The 21,456-nt window shown below is 42.7% G+C and overlaps 1 protein-coding gene across 1 annotated transcript in view; it reads left to right on the forward strand.

Moving 5' to 3' along the window:
• rab21 (RAB21, member RAS oncogene family) overlaps nucleotides 1-20,799 on the forward strand; it is a 25,881-nt gene extending 5,082 nt beyond the window's left edge. Inside the window, exons 2-7 of the mRNA XM_083757963.1 lie at nucleotides 8,953-9,012; nucleotides 9,154-9,261; nucleotides 11,689-11,752; nucleotides 14,757-14,811; nucleotides 15,467-15,555; nucleotides 16,894-20,799. Of these exons, the coding sequence (XP_083614089.1) occupies nucleotides 8,953-9,012; nucleotides 9,154-9,261; nucleotides 11,689-11,752; nucleotides 14,757-14,811; nucleotides 15,467-15,555; nucleotides 16,894-17,033 (516 nt within the window). The 3' untranslated portion in view covers nucleotides 17,034-20,799. The remainder of the gene's footprint in view (nucleotides 1-8,952; nucleotides 9,013-9,153; nucleotides 9,262-11,688; nucleotides 11,753-14,756; nucleotides 14,812-15,466; nucleotides 15,556-16,893) is intronic.
• Nucleotides 20,800-21,456: the final 657 nt, after the last annotated feature.

Here is a 21,456-nt window from a genome sequence, read left to right on the forward strand (position 1 = left end):
TGGTCTAGAGGGGCGGGTCGCGGCTGAGATTTGCGCACGCCCTGATTGGATCCCATCGATCTGTCCGTCACCCCCGGCCCCTCCTCTCCCCCCTAGTGCAGCGCTACGTCACATCATTTGGAGCGACGCCCACCCGGAAGGGTTGACTCCCACCTTTAGACCAGAGCGGCCAATGCGTTCCTCCAGGCTTTCAATTTTTGCACCAACAAAAATGAAAGCCTGGTACCGAGGCTAATTCACACCCAAAACATTTCCTCTCTGTTTCTCCCACTTGTTGTTCTTCAGTGATTTGTTTCCAGACGGTAAACGTGTTCATTAGTGTTCGCTGACATGCATTGCAGCATTACTGTCAGTATTTGGTATGTAAATAGTAAATGGTGCATTTATATAGATTGTGCATTACATTCACCCATTCACACACACACACACACACACACACACACAGTCACACACACACACACACACACACACACACACACACACACACACACACACACACACATTCATACACCGATGGTGGAGGAAACCATGCAAGCAAGGCACCAACCTGCACATCGGGAGCAATTAGGGTTTCAGAGTCTTGCTCAAGGACACTTTGACACCAACTCTGGGGGAGCACGGGATCGAACTGAGAACCTTGTGGTTCCCATCCGGCCGTTCTAACTACCGGTACTCTAACCCTGAGCCGCTGCCACCCCTGTCTCATTACTGTTGACTCTAACATAGTGACTTGTGTATCATTATACTGTCTCGATTTGGTGTGTGTGTGTGTGTGTGTGTGTGTGTGTGTGTGTGTCTCCAGTCTCCACCGACATGTCGGAACTCGGAACGGGCTGTTTGATGATGACACAGTGCCCTGAAAGCTCAAACAGCTGTTGCATAACTTCCTGTTTGCCAAAAGGATCATTTATCTCCATACAGCAGCATTCATCTGGGCGTTCTAATATAGACATCCTTTTAACGATTGAGTCCCTCTCCTCCTGTGCTTTGCTCTTTCCCCCCTCACAATAAACAATGCTGAAGACTCACAAACAATGGGTGCACACAGTGTACAGTGAGGCCCAGCCTCATTATTCACACCTGGGACACAGTTCTGGAATGGAATAGCATGGGTTCTCTCCATTGCTGCGCACAGGTCAGGGGAGGTGAAGATGTAATTGAAGTGGGTATAATATCATAAAGGGTTGGAACAGCTCTGCTACTTAACCCATTCAGGACGGGAACCCCTTTTGGTGTTTTAAGCATTATGTTATACTTTAGCAGCTATTGAAAGATAGCAGATCTGGCACGCCAAGCTACAAGCTTGTAGATCTGCTATTTTTTTTAAATCGTGAAAATGCAGCGCAACTCTTTGAATATATATTAACGTTTTTAACTCAAATCTTTGCTCCAAATATAGATAATTCTGGGGGTCCTTGACATGAAATAGGTTGAGCACCACTGACATAGAAACATAGGTTTTCTGAAAACTGTTAAGATTTAGAAGATGTTTTTGTAGAATCGGCCTCAAATGGACAACACTGTGGTTTCTTTTCTTAACCTTCTGTTTACTGAAAGCCAAAACTCCTGAGTCCTGCACCACACACCGTCTTCAAATGCAATTAAATTGTTTTTTCTTTTAGTTTTTAATCACAATGTTTTGTCTGTTAACTCGGGATAACCTGATGAAGGTCTAACGGGCCCAAACCTTGTTATTCCAATTGAAAATAAACGTTTTAATTGCATTTGAAGATGGTGTGCAAACTGTGCATGAGGTTTTGCTTTCTTCAACACACTGGGGCCCCCCTTTGGTGCCTATTGTGTAGGTGTGTAAAACACTCGTTTGTTATTAGAGATGGAGTGCCACGATTTTTTTCCACCCTAAAACATGATCATCAGGTATTATTATAATAGAATAACTTTTTCCAAACAGTACAGTATTTGTTAAAATCATGCTTTTATGTGGACACGCCCACCAGTTCATTAAGTATGCCTGGTTTGCCTGGCGGGTGGTGATGTGTGGTGATCCACATGAACTGAAGCCGCACCCACAGCTGTAGTTCTATGATAAAGGGGGAGGGGTTAAGGGAGGGGCTGATAGTGTGATGTCACTATATTACTGTTTATTTGAATTATTTCATTGGCCCGTTTGAGGGAAGGGTTCAGCCTCCAGGAAGAAACCCTAAATACAAAGTGAATACACCATTGCACATAACGACTCCAGGGTGTCTAATGAAGTACTGTCACCTCATAGACACATGAAAAACTGGAAAAATAAAAAAAATTGTGGCACTCCATCTTTAACCTTCAGTGTAAATGAATGTAGATCCAGATGTGAGCGACAGGATGGATTGAGCATGTGATGTGCTGACTAAGGGGCCGTGTCTGTCTGTCTGTCTGTCGATCCAGGACGTGTTTTGTGAATGGTGGAGCACTTATAGAAAGAGACATTGCATATTATACAGTATGCAATGTCCGTCTTCTAAACATGGTAAATGGTGCATTTGTATAGCGCCTTTATCCAAGGCGCTTTACATAGATTGTGCATTACACACACACACACACACACACACACACACACACACACACACACACACACACACACACACACACACACATTCATATACCGATGGCAGTGGAAACCATGCAAGGCACCAACCAGCACATCAGGAGCAATTAGGTGTTCAGTGTCTTGCTCAAGGACACTTTGACACCAACTCTGGGGGAGCCCGGGATCGAACTGGCAACCTTGCGGTTACCATCCAGCCACTCTACCCCTGAACCACCGCCGCCCCAATGTTGACCCGTTGTTGTTTAGTGATATTGCTTTGTCGGGTTGGTTAGTTGAGTTCTAGATGTTGCTACTTCTGAGGAAGAATGGATGAATGAATGAATGACTGAGGGAGGGAGTCAGTGAAGGAGTGAATGAATGAAAATAGAGGCTACTCACTCATTTACAGTGACAGTCCTTGAAAGCGGGCCTGTTTGGTGAGAGAGACGGAGGAGGGGAGAGGCCTGAATGGCTAAATGTCTTGCATTGTCACTTCACTTGTGCACTCGTTAAGTCGACATTTAGTCCTCGAACCTATCCCGTCTAAGTCCCCTACCCCAGTGGATCCCAAACTTGTTCATGTCAAGGACCCCCAAAATGACATTAGCCCGCGGACCCCCATTTGAAAACATATGCCAGGGACCGCCCCATATGAGAAGACTTTTACGGCTCTAGCAGTGATTTATTTTGAACCATTTTCATTTCAAGGACCCCCAGTTTCATATGCAACAGGCGGAGGCTACGGACCCCCTTTTAATGGCATTTCTATCACCAAAATAAATAAATAATAATAATTACAAAGAAATGTGTAAAATCAATGTTAATTTAACTCTGAGAGTGGACCCGTTTTGTACTCTGAGTTACAGACCCATAAAGGTTCATTTGGTTCCTACATTATTTAGCTCCATGGAACTCTCTCAAGGACCCCTAGGGGTCCCCAGACCCCACTTTGGGAACCACTGCCCTACCCCACTAGTTGTGAAATGCTGCTCCAGATTCCGTCTTCGATGGTCCCGTGGTCTCGAATGGTGCTCGGCGACTTATTAACTTGTCTGTTATTTTTAGCATACATAATATTTTTTTATAGTTTCAGATGACCATGTAAAACCAAAAGAACTTGGAATGAGCATAGCCTTTAGAATACGCCTCAGTTCCTATAGATCTCTGTCATCGCAAACCAACAGATCTTCTGGTATCTTAATGTTGGCAATGCACCGTGTCCACCATGTCAATCAGTCTTCAGGTTCCGCTCCCATGTGATGTGTGTTACAAGCTATGCATTGTGGAGTAGACACTGGACAACACACACAGTATACAGGGGTTGACACTAAGGTCTCAGAGGCACTTGCCCGTCGGGCATGTTGATGTTCTACTTGCCCAAAGGTCATGCCCACTTGCCACGAAAAGTAAATCATCCATTGTTAAATGATAGGTACATTTTTAATTACCGTTCAATTTAACTCTTTTCTTTTTTTTTTTTTTTTCTTTCTGGGGTTGTGCAATAAAAGATGTCATACTTCTTCATACTACATACTACAGACCAGAGAGTTCTGGCCATGTCCCCCCCCCCCCTTCACGCAACCCTATCGGCGTTTTGAATGGCGCTGCCTGGCCATCGCTCGCTGCCTAACACATCGAGGTGACAGACAGGCTGACAGGCAGCCCAGAGCATGCAGGCAGAGCGCGCCACGGGATGGTTATATATTTTATGATACATTAGGCTACATAAATGCTGCTGCCGCCTATCACAAGGCATTTCATTTACATCATGGAACGCCGTTCTCGTCTAAAGGGACACCAGCAAACGATACTTAATTTTGCCGTTTCCTATGAACACCGTTCTCGTGTAAAGACCACCTTAGTCTAGCTTGATCTACAGTTGATTTTGGCGTGCCTTGATGGCGTCATAATGGCTGATTTGACCCTTGTTGGAAATAGCAGAACCACAAGCGCGACGCGTTGTGAGCTTGTAGATCTGCTATTTTCAGCATGTAACCAAGTTTAAAATGACTTATACTGGATCTCTTGTCCATTAGTCCCTTCCTAACATTTTAGTTTTTATTAAATGGTAGTCAACGAACATTTTCGTCATAGTATTAGTCGGCAAAATCAACACTGTACTGTATATACACTGTTGTAACTGGTGTAATGGACCCTGGCACCAAGCCAGGGACGTCTTGACACAGGGGGTTATAGTGCTTAAAACGTAACCTGACGTTCCTGACTTGGATTGGGTTTTAACCCATTTTGGTGTTTTAAACATTATAATTTAGCTATTGAAAAATAGCAGATCTACAAGCTCATAGCACGCCACCGAGTGGCGCGCTACGAGCTTGTAGGTCTGCTATTTTTGAGAAATGTTAATGGGTTAAGAACTATAGAAATATATTGGCAGCAGTTAGAGCTTCGCAGATAATTGTGTAAAATTGTGTTTTCGACGCTGCTTTCCACAGATAATACTGTACAACTCTGCAATTATGAAGCATTTTATAATAATTATGTTTGAAAAAATAATTTAAAAGCCTGAAAAACCTTTTGCGATGATGAAGGCTACAGATTCTATCCGTGTTTTCTGGGGAAGCTTTGAAAAGTTGGTACATTTTTTCAAGCTGTTTATGTTGGGATATGGGCCAACGTTTCAATAATGGTGCATCCCCTGTTCTTGGAATGAAGAGGCATTGCTTTTTTCAAATTCTGTGTTTATATGCCTTTTTTCAGAATGGACAAAATTATAATAATTTTTTAATAAGAATGAGATTATATCGACAAATTTGACATTGGTTTATAATATTGGTTATCGGCCATAACGGCAACTAATTATATTGGATGTCGATATTGGCCAGAAATGTCATATCGCCCAGACAGAACTGTGAGTAGACCACTAAGCTTCATGTGATTAATAGTCAGATGTGACTAATGTCTTAATTAACCATAACGCTGTATACAATAGAGGGTATGCGCGTGACATCATCACCAAACCAGGAAGTTATGCAGGAACGCCTACTGAATGGCAAAAAACTACTTTCTGGCCTCGACAGCCCCATACATCCAAACAGAAAAGTCCTATCCGATTGCATTAAACGACATTAACTCAATTCTGAACGGGCACCCATTTTGGTGTTAGCATCATGTTATGCTTTAGCTATTGAAAAATAGCAGATCTACAAGCTCATATCACGCCACCGAGTGGCGCGATACGAGCTTGTAGGTCTGCTATTTTTGAAAAATCGAAGAATGACTGACATTTCTAGAATCTGATCTCAGGTCAGAATGGGTTAATCAGACCAGTGTGTTGTCCAGTGGAAACCTGGTATGAATCTGATCTCAGGTCAGAATGGGTTAAACAATGTTAAACTCACTTTGCATGTTGCTTTGCCACTCGATGGGCCATTCACTTTAAGCATGCACATACCCTCTATACAAACAACATTTGCTCTCTCTCTCTCTCTGTTTTGTTCACATCTTTAGGATGGCAAAATCACTCGACACACACCCAAGTGCTCATTAGAATGAACTAAGATTCCCTATTTGCCACCAGGTGAAAATCCCCAAACTCTCTGAATGAAATCCAAAAAACGGAAGAATCCATGAATGATGAATTTCCAGGTTCAATAGACTGAACTCATGGTGGACATACATTTGTATGTACGTTGGTTTGCTGTGCCGTAGCCAGAGGGCTGTACAAACCTCTCCTCTGGGCCTAGAATAGACGAACAAACACACCAGGAAAGGCAGATCTCAGTCATCTCTGTGTGTCGTTAACCCATTTCGAGTTTCGACCTGAACTCGATTCTACAAAATGTCAGTCGTTCTCAAACACTTTCATGTCAACTGTCAAGGACCCCCCAGAATGTATGTAATTGGCCGCCGACCCCCATCTGAAGTGAAAATATGTTGTTCCAGGGACCCCCCCCCCCCCCCAGAAGCCTTTCGTTCGCTCTGAAACAATCTATATTAAATAATCTGCGCCACATTTTCACGAGAAAAAACAAATTGCAGAACTATAAGCTTGTAGCGCGGCACTCGGTGCCAACAAAATCTTGCCAACGACAACATTTTCTTTGACTTTGTGTCTGAGGGGCTAAATCTCCTCACATGGTGGTCCCGAGTCTGTTGCTCAAATGACGTATAAATAATGTGCCTTGGTATGAAAGGCGTTGAAAAGCACTGCTTTTTTCGATTCGAATTAGAATCGCCATTCCCGTTATGAACGATTCAAAATCGATTCATAATTTCCAAAAATCCCAAATGTATTATTATTATTATTTAATTTATTTCTGGTTACAGTTACAGGAGTTTTCACGACATGGTGTTTGTGATATGTAAATATAAGTTTACCCTAATCACAGTAAAACATCATGCCTTCAGTCATTCTGAAGTTACTGTAGTCACTTCAGTTCATGACTGGAGTCTACTGGAGTAGACATGTCTTCAGTCATTCTCAAGTTACTGTAGTCACTTCAGTTCAAGACTGGAGTCTACTGGAGTAGACATGCCTTCAGTCATTCTCAAGTTACTGTAGTCACTTCAGTTCAAGACTGGAGTAGATTGTGATGAAATCCTATGTATTGAATCGATTTTGAATCGAATCGTGACCCCGAGAATTGAATCGAGTGGAATGGTGGGACAGCCAAAGGTTCACAGCCCTAGTTTGGGTCATGTCCCATTGTCCCCACTACTCTATGTGGTGTGCCCTGGTTAGAGGGCAGATACGTTTCTGCTCGTGAGATAACAGTGAGTACTGTACAGTAGGTTTCCTTTCTCCCTGATCAGGTGACTTGACAAGGCCAGCACGATGTACCAGGAAGTGAACCTAGCCACGAGCATTCACAGACGCATGCAATGTGTATCACTCTCTCTCTCTCGTACATTCAAAATACTTCAACCCATTCACACACGCTCCACCTTTGCTTTCCCCTCACTCTCCACTTTGTGACACACACACACACACACACACACACACACACACACACACACACACACACACACACACACACACACACACACTCACACAGGCATGCACGCACGCACACACAGTATTGTTATTGCACCTGCTCACATGTTTAAAATCCAGTTTTTAATTTTCAATTTTGAAATCCTTTATTGTATTGACAGTGTTTTATTGTATCGACATGACACTTATAACAAATCAAATGCATGAGTCAAACATCTCGGTAATCAAGCTAAGTTGCTGTCTCTCTCTCTCTCTCTCTCTCTCTCTCTCTCTGTCAGACACATTCCTGTGGGTTTTGACCTTAATCCCTCTCCATGTGATGAGGTAGAACTTGAACTTAAGGGAGAAATACCTTTTGTCATGGTTCATAATTATTCCATTTGGGTTGGGCTGTTAATTGTGCGAGGATGAGTCGGAGAAGGAGAAGTTGTCAGTCACTCGATAATATACTTGTAGGTGTGTATGTGTACTGTATATGGGTGTTTCTTAAAACGCAAAGTTTTGAAAGTCTAAGCTCCAACCCCCTGAATTGGTTACACTAGTTGAGAAAACCCTCCTGGTGAATTTTTTCCTCAATCGGACAACATTTACCCCTTCCTCATAGACCCTGAAGTTTCACCCCGAGGATCCCAGACTACGGCAGGGCATAAACTGTGCTACAATTAATTTTAAGGATATCTTAACAAGGGGGGTGTCTATTTTATGTGTTTTTCTACCAGGAGTTCAAATCTGTGCTTATTTTTTGGATAGGACCATTCTTACCTACATCATTTTGCATTTAAAAATGCCAATTTTAACCTTTCAAACCTCTTTCAATGGAAAAGTAGCCTATATGTGAAATCATTTTGCCAAAGCCTTTATATAATTATTTTATTTTTTAAAGTCGTAACATGAGAAGTGAATAATGAATAACAACAACATAAGAAAAATCTGTGCAATAGAGTAAACAAATCAGTGCAATGGAGTAGACAAATTAGTGCAATGGAGTAGACAATTCAGTGCAATGGATTTTTTTAAATGCTTACTTCTTTACACAGTTAAATATATCAAACTATAACAAAAAGCTTAAGGAGAATGTCAGTCTACCTCAAATACATAGTTTTTAGTGGCTGTAGCCCAACGTAAATCAAGTGCAACTGCAGTTTATCCACAAGGCTCCCAGGCCCGTCCGACTCAGTGCTCCTGCTCCTCCTTCTGGGCTGCCATGCCAACAGCGATGGTTTTCTTTCTGGAGTCTGGGAACTCTGCGCGATGACAAGAGACAACTTGGACCAAACAAAAACAAAGTTTTGAAATGTCATTTAAACTATAATGAAAGGGGTAGAAAATGGTCACTATGAGTTGTTTAACCCATTTTGGACATGGCTTTTTCAGAAAACCGTCAGGATGTAGAAGGCATTTTTAGAATCTGGTCTCAGGTCAGAATGGGTTAATAACCGTAGTAATGGTCTCTCCTCTCCCTCCTCAGGCTTCCTTCCTCACCAAGAAGCTCAACATCACGGGAAAGAGGGTCAACTTGGCCATATGGGTAAGAGACGCACACACACACATGCACACACACACACACACACACACACACACACACACGCACGCACGCACGCACACACACACACACACAAATGTCAAACACTGAGCTAGTGGCCTTAGTATCTGTCTTTGTGCTCTGCAGGACACCGCAGGACAGGAGCGCTTCCACGCTTTAGGTCCCATCTATTACAGAGATTCCAACGGAGCCATACTAGTGTATGACATCACAGACGAAGACTCTTTCCAGAAGGTAGGCGTCATGAATGGTGCATTTGTGTATGGCGTCTTTTATCCGAAGGGCGCTTTACATGGACTGTGCATTAACATTCACCCATTCTCTCTCACACACACACACACACACACACACACACACACACACACACACACACACACACATTGACACACCAATGGCGGAGGGGGAACCATGCAAGGCACCAACCTACACATCGTGGAGCATTTAAGAGGTTCAGAGTCTTGCTCAAGGACACTGAGCTGGGAAGCGTCCGGTTCTGCTGGAGAGATGTATTACTATCCATAAGTTATTTTACGTACCGGTATACATGTAATACTTCATCTGATTGTGTTATTTTCTGTTTTAACCAGGTGAAGAACTGGGTGAAAGAGTTAATCTGATTGTGTTCTTTTCTTTTCTTAACCAGGTGAAGAACTGGGTGAAAGAGTTCATCTGATTGTGTTCTTTTCTTTCTTTAACCAGGTGAAGAACTGGGTGAAAGAGTTCATCTGTTTGTGTTCTTTTCTTTTTGTAACCAGGTGAAGAACTGGGTGAAAGAGTTCATCTGATTGTGTTCTTTTCTTTCTTTAACCAGGTGAAGAACTGGGTGAAAGAGTTCATCTGATTGTGTTCTTTTCTGTCTTTAACCAGGTGAAGAACTGGGTGAAAGAGTTTATACATGTAATACTTCATCTGATTGTGTTCTGTTCTTTTTTTAACCAGGTGAAGAACTGGGTGAAAGAGTTCATCTGATTGTGTTCTTTCCTTTTCTTAACCAGGTGAAGAACTGGGTGAAAGAGTTCATCTGATTGTGTTCTTTTTTTAACCAGGTGAAGAACTGGGTGAAAGAGTTCATCTGATTGTGTTCTTTTCTTTTCTTAACCAGGTGAAGAACTGGGTGAAAGAGTTGATCTGATTGTGTTCTTTTCTTTTCTTAACCAGGTGAAGAACTGGGTGAAAGAGTTCATCTGATTGTGTTCTTTTCTTTTCTTAACCAGGTGAAGAACTGGGTGAAAGAGTTCATCTGATTGTGTTCTTTTCTTTTCTTAACCAGGTGAAGAACTGGGTGAAAGAGTTCATCTGATTGTGTTATTTTCTTTCTTTAACCAGGTGAAGAACTGGGTGAAAGAGTTCATCTGTTTGTGTTCTTTTCTTTTTGTAACCAGGTGAAGAACTGGGTGAAAGAGTTCATCTGATTGTGTTCTTTTCTTTCTTTAACCAGGTGAAGAACTGGGTGAAAGAGTTCATCTGATTGTGTTCTTTTCTGTCTTTAACCAGGTGAAGAACTGGGTGAAAGAGTTTATACATGTAATACTTCATCTGATTGTGTTCTGTTCTTTTTTTAACCAGGTGAAGAACTGGGTGAAAGAGTTCATCTGATTGTGTTCTTTTTTTAACCAGGTGAAGAACTGGGTGAAAGAGTTCATCTGATTGTGTTCTTTTCTTTTCTTAACCAGGTGAAGAACTGGGTGAAAGAGTTGATCTGATTGTGTTCTTTTCTTTTCTTAACCAGGTGAAGAACTGGGTGAAAGAGTTCATCTGATTGTGTTCTTTTCTTTCTTTAACCAGGTGAAGAACTGGGTGAAAGAGTTCATCTGATTGTGTTCTTTTCTTTTCTTAACCAGGTGAAGAACTGGGTGAAAGAGTTCATCTGATTGTGTTCTTTTCTTTTCTTAACCAGGTGAAGAACTGGGTGAAAGAGTTCATCTGATTGTGTTATTTTCTTTTTGTAACCAGGTGAAGAACTGGGTGAAAGAGTTCATCTGATTGTGTTCTTTTCTTTTTGTAACCAGGTGAAGAACTGGGTGAAAGAGTTCATCTGATTGTGTTCTTTTCTTTCTTTAACCAGGTGAAGAACTGGGTGAAAGAGTTCATCTGATTGTGTTCTTTTCTTTTCTTAACCAGGTGAAGAACTGGGTGAAAGAGTTCATCTGATTGTGTTCTTTTCTTTTTGTAACCATGTGAAGAACTGGGTGAAAGAGTTCATCTGATTGTGTTCTTGTCTTTTTTTAACCAGGTGAAGAACTGGGTGAAAGAGTTCATCTGATTGTGTTCTGTTCTTTTTTTAACCAGGTGAAGAACTGGGTGAAAGAGTTCATCTGATTGTGTTCTTTTCTTTTTTTAGCCAGGTGAAGAACTGGGTGAAAGAGTTCATCTGATTGTGTTCTTTCTTTAACCAGGTGAAGAACTGGGTGAAAGAGTTCATCTGATTGTGTTCTTTTCTTTTTTTAGCCAGGTGAAGAACTGGGTGAAAGAGTTCATCTGATTGTGTTCTTTCTTTAACCAGGTGAAGAACTGGGTGAAAGAGTTCATCTGATTGTGTTCTTTCCTTTTCTTAACCAGGTGAAGAACTGGGTGAAAGAGTTCATCTGATTGTGTTCTTTTTTTAACCAGGTGAAGAACTGGGTGAAAGAGTTCATCTGATTGTGTTCTTTTCTTAACCAGGTGAAGAACTGGGTGAAAGAGTTGAGGAAAATGCTGGGCAATGAAATCTGTTTATGTATAGTAGGTAAGTTGTTTTTGTTATTTTAGTCCAATGAGCCCCTGTTATCCCATTTTGTTGAGCTTGTAGGTCTGCTATTTTTGAAAAATTGTGAAAATATTTATTTCAGAAAACTGGAGGATTTAGAAGTTTTTTTTTAATTTCGAGGTCAGGCCTAAATGGGTTATTTTCTTTTTTTGCTTTTCAACCCTTTTTCTTTATCAGATTAAAAAAATGTCTTCTACATCCTGACAGTTTTCTGAAAACGCTATGTTTCTATGTCAGTCGTTCTTCGGTTTTTCAAAAAGCTACAAGCTCGTAGCTCTATGAGCTTGTGGATCTGCAATTTTTTCAATAGCTAAAGCATAACATAATGCTAACACCAAAAGGGGTTCCCACCCCAAAATGGGTTAAGAGAGGTTTAAGTCAAGCACTTTGTGGTGTCTGTTTAAAGCCACAGTAGTCGGCTCACAGCTGCCACATTTTGAACGTGGTAATGTTCAGCAACTACAGACAATAAATATTTTCATGGAGAAGAAAAATCGTTTGAGAATCGTGATCTCGTGACCCAATCTTTGCTCTCTTTTCAAAGTGTGCATTCGCTGCTTTGGGAAGTCTGTCCACAACCCAGCAAATAGTGACCAGCGCTGAGCAGATTGTCGCTGTTGTTAATTAATGAATTCAGTTGGCACGTATTTGTGCGCGTTTGTATATTGTATATTTTATTAATAAGAGCCACATGGCCCATACAGCAGAAGCCGAGCTCCTGTGTTTGTAGCGGATTGATATACAAGTACAGCCCCTGGACATTACGCTAGTATGTTAATAATGAATTGCATTTTTATAGCGCTTTTCCAAGTGCTCAAAGCGCTTTTTCAATGGCTCATTCATTCATACATTGGGAGGTGAAGCGGCGAACAGTCGACGTCCAGTCAACGTCCTCACTTCCCCCACATTCACACACCGATGGTGGCGAGTTCGCACCGACCGACTCATTGGCAAATTGGGGTTCAGTGTCTTGCCCAAGGACACTTGTGGACAGGAGGAGCCGGTGATTCGAACCGCCAACCCCACCACAGATCATCGGACAACCTGCTCCTATCTCAAATCAATCTATCTCTGATGCGCATTCTGAATGCCACGCAGTGGGGTCCCGTTTATTTTAATTTTAAATGTCGCTAGTTTAGGATAAGCTCCTTGAGTTGCAGCAACTCCTCGGGGCCTAAAATGCAACAAGAAAACAATCAAACAAACACAAAACAAACATACTGTACCAGTTAGACGTCCTGAGGGCGAGAAGTTGGGGCGAGGGCGGGCGAGGTTGCGTGCACGCATCCGCCTGGCTGACGGCAGACTGCTGGGCGAACACTGGCGCTTTGGCATGGAGCGTTGGATCAACATAACGGAATGTGCTGGCTATATATGGAGTGTGTCTTGACTAGTTTGATGAGGTCAGATCAACATATGGAGTCAATGTCAGAACGGGAAGGACCTGTTCTGTTCATGTCAAAACGGGTCAGCTCCATATATGGAGCTCTAAGGGTTTGTGGTCAGATGTGGAGTTGCTGGCCCGGCTCCATAACACGCAGATCTAGGTGATGATCCAGTCTTCTCCATGTATCCAGGGTTAGATGAGGGTCAGTGTCGTGATCTTCATATATGGAGACGGCCATATATGGTTAGTGTGACGTGTCACACGGCGTGATGTCATGGAGATCTAAGGGTCTCGATGATGTCACGAGGTGTGACCATATATGGAGACGTGATGTCACGAGGCGTGACCATAATACGGAGGTGTGGGTGACTAACAAACGGACGGATGGGCGGGAGATGCAGGTTTTCATGGTAAATGCAACAAAAAGGCTCCTCCGCCATCTCAAACCCTGCTACATCAGTACGGTATATACATGTAGAGTCTTTGGTATGACCCAGGCGGGGGATTGAACCCCCGACCTCCCAATCTCAGCTTGGCAGACAGACACTCTCCAACCACTAGACCACTGGGCAGGGCCTCCTTTTCTTTTTTTTTTTTAAGATATTTTTTTGCGGCTTACGCCTTTATTGATTTTTTTAAGGGACAGACAGTAGGCTGACAGGAAACGGGAGAGAGATGGGGGGATGACATGCGGTAAAGGCCGTGTCGGGTCCGGGAGTCGAACCCGCGGCACACCGCGACTGGATCACCAGTCCGGTGCCCAGACCGTTACGCTACGGCCTGGGCCGGGCCTCCTTTTCTTAACCCATTCTGACCTGAGATCAGATTCTAAAAATCTCTTCTACATCTTGACAGTTTTCATTCTGACCTGAGATCAGATTCTAAAAATGTCAGTCGCTCTTCGATTTTTTCAAAAAAAATAGCAGACCTACAAGCTCGTAGCGCGCCACTCGGTGGCGCGCTACGAGCTTGTAGATATGCTATTTTTAAATAGCTAAAGCATAACATAATGCTAATACCAAAAGGGGTGCCCGCCCAAAATGGGTTAAGAGACTTAACCCATTCTGACCTGAGATCAGATTCATACGAGGTTTCCACTGGACACACACTGGTCTGATTAAAGTCTGACAACATTCGAGTAGACCCACACCTGTATTAGAAGGTCATAATTTCAGAGATTCTCAAACTATAGCATTTTCTTAGAATTGTTCATTTTATTTGTTTTTCCTGTTATGGCAAGTTTGGCAACGTAAACATGAACTCAAATGTATTTGATTATCGATCAGTGCACTAATCAAACAATTTAATAATTTATTAATTTAACCCATTCTCGATGGGAACCCCTTTTGGTGTTTTAACTAAGCATCATGTTATGCTTTAGCTATTTAAAAATAGCAGATCTACAAGCTCACCGAGTGGCGCGCTACGAGCTTGTAGGTCTGCTATTTTTGAAATGTTTTAAAAATGCGGCACAAATCTTTGAATAATTATATATATTCTTTCATAGCAAACTTTTTTTTAATGGACGATTTAAAAATAAATGTTCTAAAACGTCAACTCTCTCTCTCTCTCTCTCTCTCTCTCTCTCTCTCTCAGGTAATAAAATTGACTTGGACAAAGACAGGCATGTATCGGTGGAGGAGGCTGAGAGGTAAGGAGTCTGTTGACATTTACATCACTTCAGGTTAGCTTATTTTGTTTCAAATGCAAAACTTGGTATATAATCTTTTTTTTATTGGCCTAATACATTGTCTATATACACACATTCATGAATCCACTTGCTGTCCGCATTGAGCAATTTTTTATAGGGGATCTTTTGTGACCCCACCATTAACATCCTATATAAGGCAAGAATTTCAAAAATGTAAACGTTTCTTTATGCTTTAAGTAGCATGTGACATGTCAAACTAGGGGGTTTTCATGCTTCTGAATCCATTCCAAGCATTAGTTTTGCACAGAAAACACTCCTTGGGCTAAAAATGGCCATAGCCATCATGACAAATGTGATGAGGTCAGCACATTTTGGGGCACATTTGGGCAAGTGGCTTTGGCTGTTTTTAGCCCAATGAGTGTTTTCTTGTGCAAAATTAATGCTTGAAATGTGTGTGTGTGTGTGTGTGTGTGTGTGTGTGTGTGTGTGTGTGTGTGTGTGTGTGTGTGTGTGTTTCATTCTATTCCATTACTCTTTTCATTTTCTCTACTACTGACAAAATGCCTGCGGTCTCTGAGGCTACTGGTACTGTATCTGTCCATTTAGCCCCCTTCTGACTGACTCTCTCTCTCTGTGTCTCTCGCTCTTTCTGCAGTTATGCTGAGTCAGTGGGGGCCAGACATTACCACACGTCAGCCAAGCTAAATAAAGGCATCGAGGAGCTGTTCCTGGATCTGTGTAAAAGTAAGTCCTCCCCGGCACGACACGACACCCTTCTACATCTTCTGCAGTGTGATGAAGACGTGGTGGATAAAAAGTACTCTTAACCCATTCTGACCTGAGATCAGATTCAAAAAATTCCTGACAGTTTTCTGAAAAAGCTATGTTTCTATGTCAGTCGTTCTTCGATTTTTCAAAAATAGCAGACCTACGAGCTTGTAGATCTGCTATTTTTCAATAGCTAAAGCATAACATACTGCTAACACCAAAAGGGGGTCATTTACTGCCTTGAGTCTGAAGCCACTGCCAGCGTTGTTGAGAGTTTTTTTTTACTAATCTTCAAAGACCCACAGAATATGTTGCAAGAATATAGATCTGCTATTTTCAGAGCGCAACACCTGGGCGCAACCAAACAAAATAAAATGTCTTCTCTTTTAGTTCTGCTGGATCTCTTCTCCACTAGTCCCTCCCTAACATTTAGTTCTACTGCATCTCTTCTCCACTAGTCCCTCCCTAACATTTAGTTCTACTGGATCTCTTCTCCACTAGTCCCTCCCTAACATTTAGTTCTACTGGATCTCTTCTCCACTAGTCCCTCCCTAACATTTAGTTCTACTGGATCTCTTCTCCACTAGTCCCTCCCTAACATTTAGTTCTGCTGGATCTCTTCTCCACTAGTCCCTCCCTAACATTTAGTTCTGCTGGATCTCTTCTCCACGAGTCCCTCCCTAACATTTAGTTCTGCTGGATCTCTTCTCCACGAGTCCCTCCCTAACATGTAGTTCTACTGGATCTCTTCTCCACTAGTCCCTCCCTAACATTTAGTTCTACTGGATCTCTTCTCCACTAGTCCCTCCCTAACATTTAGTTCTACTGGATCTCTTCTCCACTAGTCCCTCCCTAACATTTAGTTCTACTGGATCTCTTCTCCACTAGTCCCTCCCTAACATTTAGTCCTACTGGATCTCTTCTCCACTAGTCCCTCCCTAACATTTAGTTCTACTGCATCTCTTCTCCACTAGTCCCTCCCTAACATTTAGTTCTACTGGATCTCTTCTCCACTAGTCCCTCCCTAACATTTTAGTCTAGTTTTTATCTGTTGACACAATTGTCAGTATATTTAGTCTTGGTTTTAGTCATCATAGCTTAGTTTTGATTTAGTTTTGGTTTAGTTTTCGAAAATAAAAGGTAGTCGACGAACATCTTTTGTCATAGTCGACGAAATCAACACTGACACACACACACACACACACACACACACACACACACACACACACACACACACACACACACACACACACACACACACACACACACACACACAATCTCACATTCACCTCTCTCTCTCTCTCTATGATGAAGGGATGATGGAAACGGCGCAAGCGGAGGAGAGGTTGAAGGGAAACGGTGCCAGCCAATCCGCATCGAGTAGGCGGGGAGTACAGATTGTTGACGACGAACCACAGGCCACGGCTGCTGGGGGTTGCTGCTCTTCCGGCTAGCGTGCGCACGCACACACACACGCGCACACACATGCACGCACACACACACATGCACGCACACACACACACATGGCGCGTGCGTCCGTGCGTGCTCACTCATATGAACACAGATATACACAAAGCAGTATTTGTCTTCTGAATTAATCTCACTGTTTCTGTGTTCATCAAGCATCATCACTGTTCCGGGGAAGAAAAAAGAAACATGACAAATTAATATGAAGGCGTAATTCAGGCCATTTTCCTCTGAAAAACACAACGCAACTTTTATCCTAATTCAGAATGAATTGCATTCATGTTCATGAAATAATCCCAAAACAACAGCATTATTTGTTTTTTTTTACGCAAACAAAATAACTGTGATATACGATGCCAAAAGTAGCATTGACATGGAAATGTACAGTTTGATCCACATCCCAGGTTGTCAATGACCCCCCCCCCCCCCCCCCCCCCAGACCAGACCACTTCACTTCACGGCAGCCATTTTGTGTCTTATGAAATGGATCTGCATTTTTATAGCGCCAGGCCCAGGAACCCAGATGGTCACTCTACCTCCTGAGCCACTGACACCTCTCTCCCCCTCTCCCCCCTCTCTCTCCCCCCCTCTCTCTCTCTCCCCCTCTCTCCCCCTCTCTCTCTCTCTCCCCCTCTCTCTCCCCCTCTCTCTCCCCTCTCTCTCCCTCTCTCTCTCTCTCTGAATTCGGTTTCATTCATTCGACGACGCAGAATGACAGAGTTGTGATTTACGGTGGAGAACGTTGGTGTCGAAGCGGCTGTCGCAGGCCTCCGTGACCTCCTGCTGGGGAAATATCCCCTAGAGAGGAGCACGTTTATACAGTGACAAAAACAAAACGGATACAGAAATAAAGCCAGTAAATATCCGTTAGTCGATCCGCTCCCGAGCCGAGGTACACTAACCTATGAGCTTGTAGATCTGCTATTTTTCGATGGCTAAAGCACTAAAGCACACCAAAAGGGGTTCCCGCCCAGAATGAGTTAATTCCCATTTCTGCTCAGAAGCAAGCTATATATGTATAAGTGGGGAGGACTCTTCACTCATGATCGAGTCAGAGCTTCCGTTCTCCAGACTTGTATGACCGGAAAGCATTTGAAAAATTGCGAGAGGCACCAATCTGGCCACACAAGACTTCTCTTTTCCCCCCAAACCGAACCCGTCCCTCCATTCCCGTGTCCTCCTTCTCCCATTCCTCTCCCTTCCCCATGTCTTCTCTCCATCCCTGGGCCAGTGTAGAGGCCGCCCTGCCCACTCTGCACTACCTCCCCTGCTTGGGTTCCTGTCTACAGCACTGCTTCCCAAACACTGGGTCTGGGCCCCGTTTGTGGGTTGCGGACACATTTGTCATGGGTCCCTTTATCCTTTTTTTTGTTTACTGCATTTAGTTTTTAATTATTTCACAATACGTTTCACCCCAAAAAAGCTAAATATTTCATGAAATAATACAACATTTAATTACTTTTTTTTTTTTTTTTTTTTATCTATGAAATTCCATAAATTAAGAAAACTAATGTTTTAAGAAGTAGTGAAAGTAGCCGATCTGCAAGCTCACAACGTGCCGCGAAGAGGCTATTTTCACTATTTTGGGGCCGGCAAAAGTCTGCCTGTAATTTATCTTTGGCGTCTTGAGCTAAAAAGGTTTGGGAACTGGTCTTTTTAGATCAGTGATGTAGAAGCAGTAGCATAGCAGGGGAATGTGAAAGGTGGTGTAATGGCGCCATCTGTGGGAGGGAAATGCTCCCTTTACATTTTAAGTTCCTCAGATAACTTCTTCAGATAAAAGTCTGGTTAAATCTATAATGGACGCCTTCGTCCTAGCCTTGGATCACTTGTCTGTACCAGGATCAATTTGCACCGTTTCTCTGCATCCCCCTGTACTCTTAAGAATGGGATTCTAACATCCCAACTGCCCTTAAAAATACATACCTATACTCACAGTATGCATACGTGTGCAAATGAATGCGCAGGCATACACAAATGAAATGAAAATATTGTTTGTGCAACATACTCAATCAAAAGACATGCCGTACATGATGCTTTCCATCCATACATGATACAACCATCATATTGACTCTTTGACTTTTCTTGACGGAGAATAATAATACTGTGTGTGCATGGTTGTTTGATTTCTGTAAAGGCTTCATTTTGTTTTACTTTAAATACTTATAATAACAAAATGAATTAAAAAAAAAGAATCATTATTATTTAATAAGTTATGTACACGTAGATAGAGGTCATGGACATTTGTACATGTATAAACACAAGGGGGGAGAGAGAAGGAAACAAAAAAAGGTTTTTCTCTATTCATACTGCTCTGAGGTTGTGCTTTTCTCGCTTCGATCTTTCTCACCCTCCCTCTCTCTCCTCAGGTTTTTCTTGCCCGTTTAACCCATTCTGACCTGAGATCAGATTCATACGAGGTTTCCACTGGACACACACTGGTCTGATGAACCCATTCTGACCTGAGATCAGATTCTAAAAAATGTCAGTCGTTCTTCGATTATTCAAAAAATAGCAGACCTACAAGCTCGTATCGCGCCACTCGGTGGCGCGATATGAGCTTGTAGATCTGCTATTTTTAAATGGCTAAAGCACGACATGATGCTAACACCAAAATGGGTGCCCGCCCAAAATGGGAAAAGGTTCGTTTATGCGTCGTTAACTTTTGCCGCGTGACACGGTGGTTGGACAAGGGATAACGTAGCCTTCGCGTTGCATCAGCAGTGAGTTCCGCTTTCAGTAGTGCGGTGGTTTTCAACCAGTGGTCCTCGAGGGGGTTCCAGGTGGTCCCCAGATAAATGACGGAGAGTTGGTAACCAAATGGTTAAATAATTGTTAAACATCTGCATTACTTACTTTACAAGAAGTCTACACGATTGGAGAATGTAGAAGTAGCCATGGTTCACATGACGCTCGTCATGTTTCAGGGCTAGAAGACAGTTTGCCTGTTGTCTCCTATGGTACCAACAGCAATACAGCATGGAATTGTGGACAAACTCTTATCCAACGACGACAAAATAATGTTGAGTCAAAATGGTGGTCCGTAGGTAGCTCAAATGCTGAACAAATACTGGGCCTTTGACATGAAAAGGGTTTGAAAACCACTGCAGTAGTGGGTTGCCTTCTCTTTGGAATGGCACACTGGTTCATTAGCCCTCGGAATGCATTGAAAATGTCATATGCCTGGGTGTGAAAGCTCAATATGTGAACTCCAGCTTCCCTTATTCTGGGACAAACATTTGGTCAGCTATTTTGGTGGTTGGAGTATTGAGCCCTGGTGGACTCCGGTCAAAGAAGTTATCTGGTCAAAGTGGTTGAGCGTTTTAAGAGGCAAGGAATCTCTACCGTATCTCTCTTTCTCCATGTATCTCTGACTGTGCATCCTTTCTTTTTCACGCCTGCTTTGTTTTAGTGTCTTGAGGTTTTTCTTCCGAATTCTGCACTTTTGCCTACATTCTCTGTCGCTGATTTGCTTAACTGTAAAAACAAGGAAGCCGTGTACAAACTACAAAGCATAATGGACATTTTATCTGCCTTTACTCGTTATGGGAAACTCGGACTCACACGGGATGGAAAAGAAAAACATTGTACAGCTGTTCTCTTCGTGATGGAAAAAAGAAACGGGGGGTGGGGGGGGGGTGAAAGATGAAAATATATACACAGCACACTTTTTGGAAATGTAATTTTTTTAATCTGCTAGTGTCAAGTGTTTTGTAAAGATAATAGAACGATTAAAATGATTTACACAACGCATCGAGGTGTCCCACATGTCATTCTGTGTTTACTGAGTATGACTGGATGGAATGGATGTACGGTACACTTTGTGATGTACGACGCGTAATGTTTTTTGTACAACTAATACAAGTATGCATTTTGCATGCCACATAAACATTTTTACATAGTATGCTGTAGTCCAGCCTCCACGGGCGCTATTTTTTTGAAAAAAAAGACGATAAAAGCATGACATTTGGCACACAGAGCATGCCATAAGGAACATTTTTGCCTATAGGGCCATCTCTGATTTCTCCAGTGTTAACCATTGGCAGCCATTTTCCAAAATGGCCACCACCTGCTGCTGTTTTACCAATAACTCAAGTTCTAGACCACAATTTCAAGGATGAGCTCTCTCCGGGTGGAGTGAGGGCTTATTTCAGGTGCAGGTTGAGTTGCTACTGACAGTGTTTGACTTCACTGGCCACTGCAGGGTACTGTGGGAGAGAAACGTTGGTCTCTTGACACTCTGATTCGACTTTCCTCTCATTCCTCTTACTGCGAGCGGTGGCACATGCACTTCTGGGTCTCTGGGCATTGTATCTTGGTCAATGGTGGCCTGCCAGTGTTTCTCCACACTCCACACAGGAGGTTGCTTTCCAGTGCTCTGGCTGCAGGGCCCTGCTGGGTCCAGCCCAG

The sequence above is a fragment of the Protomyctophum parallelum genome (genome assembly GCF_964188405.1).
Source record: "Protomyctophum parallelum genome assembly, chromosome: 22".
Lineage (NCBI taxonomy): Eukaryota > Metazoa > Chordata > Actinopteri > Myctophiformes > Myctophidae > Protomyctophum > Protomyctophum parallelum.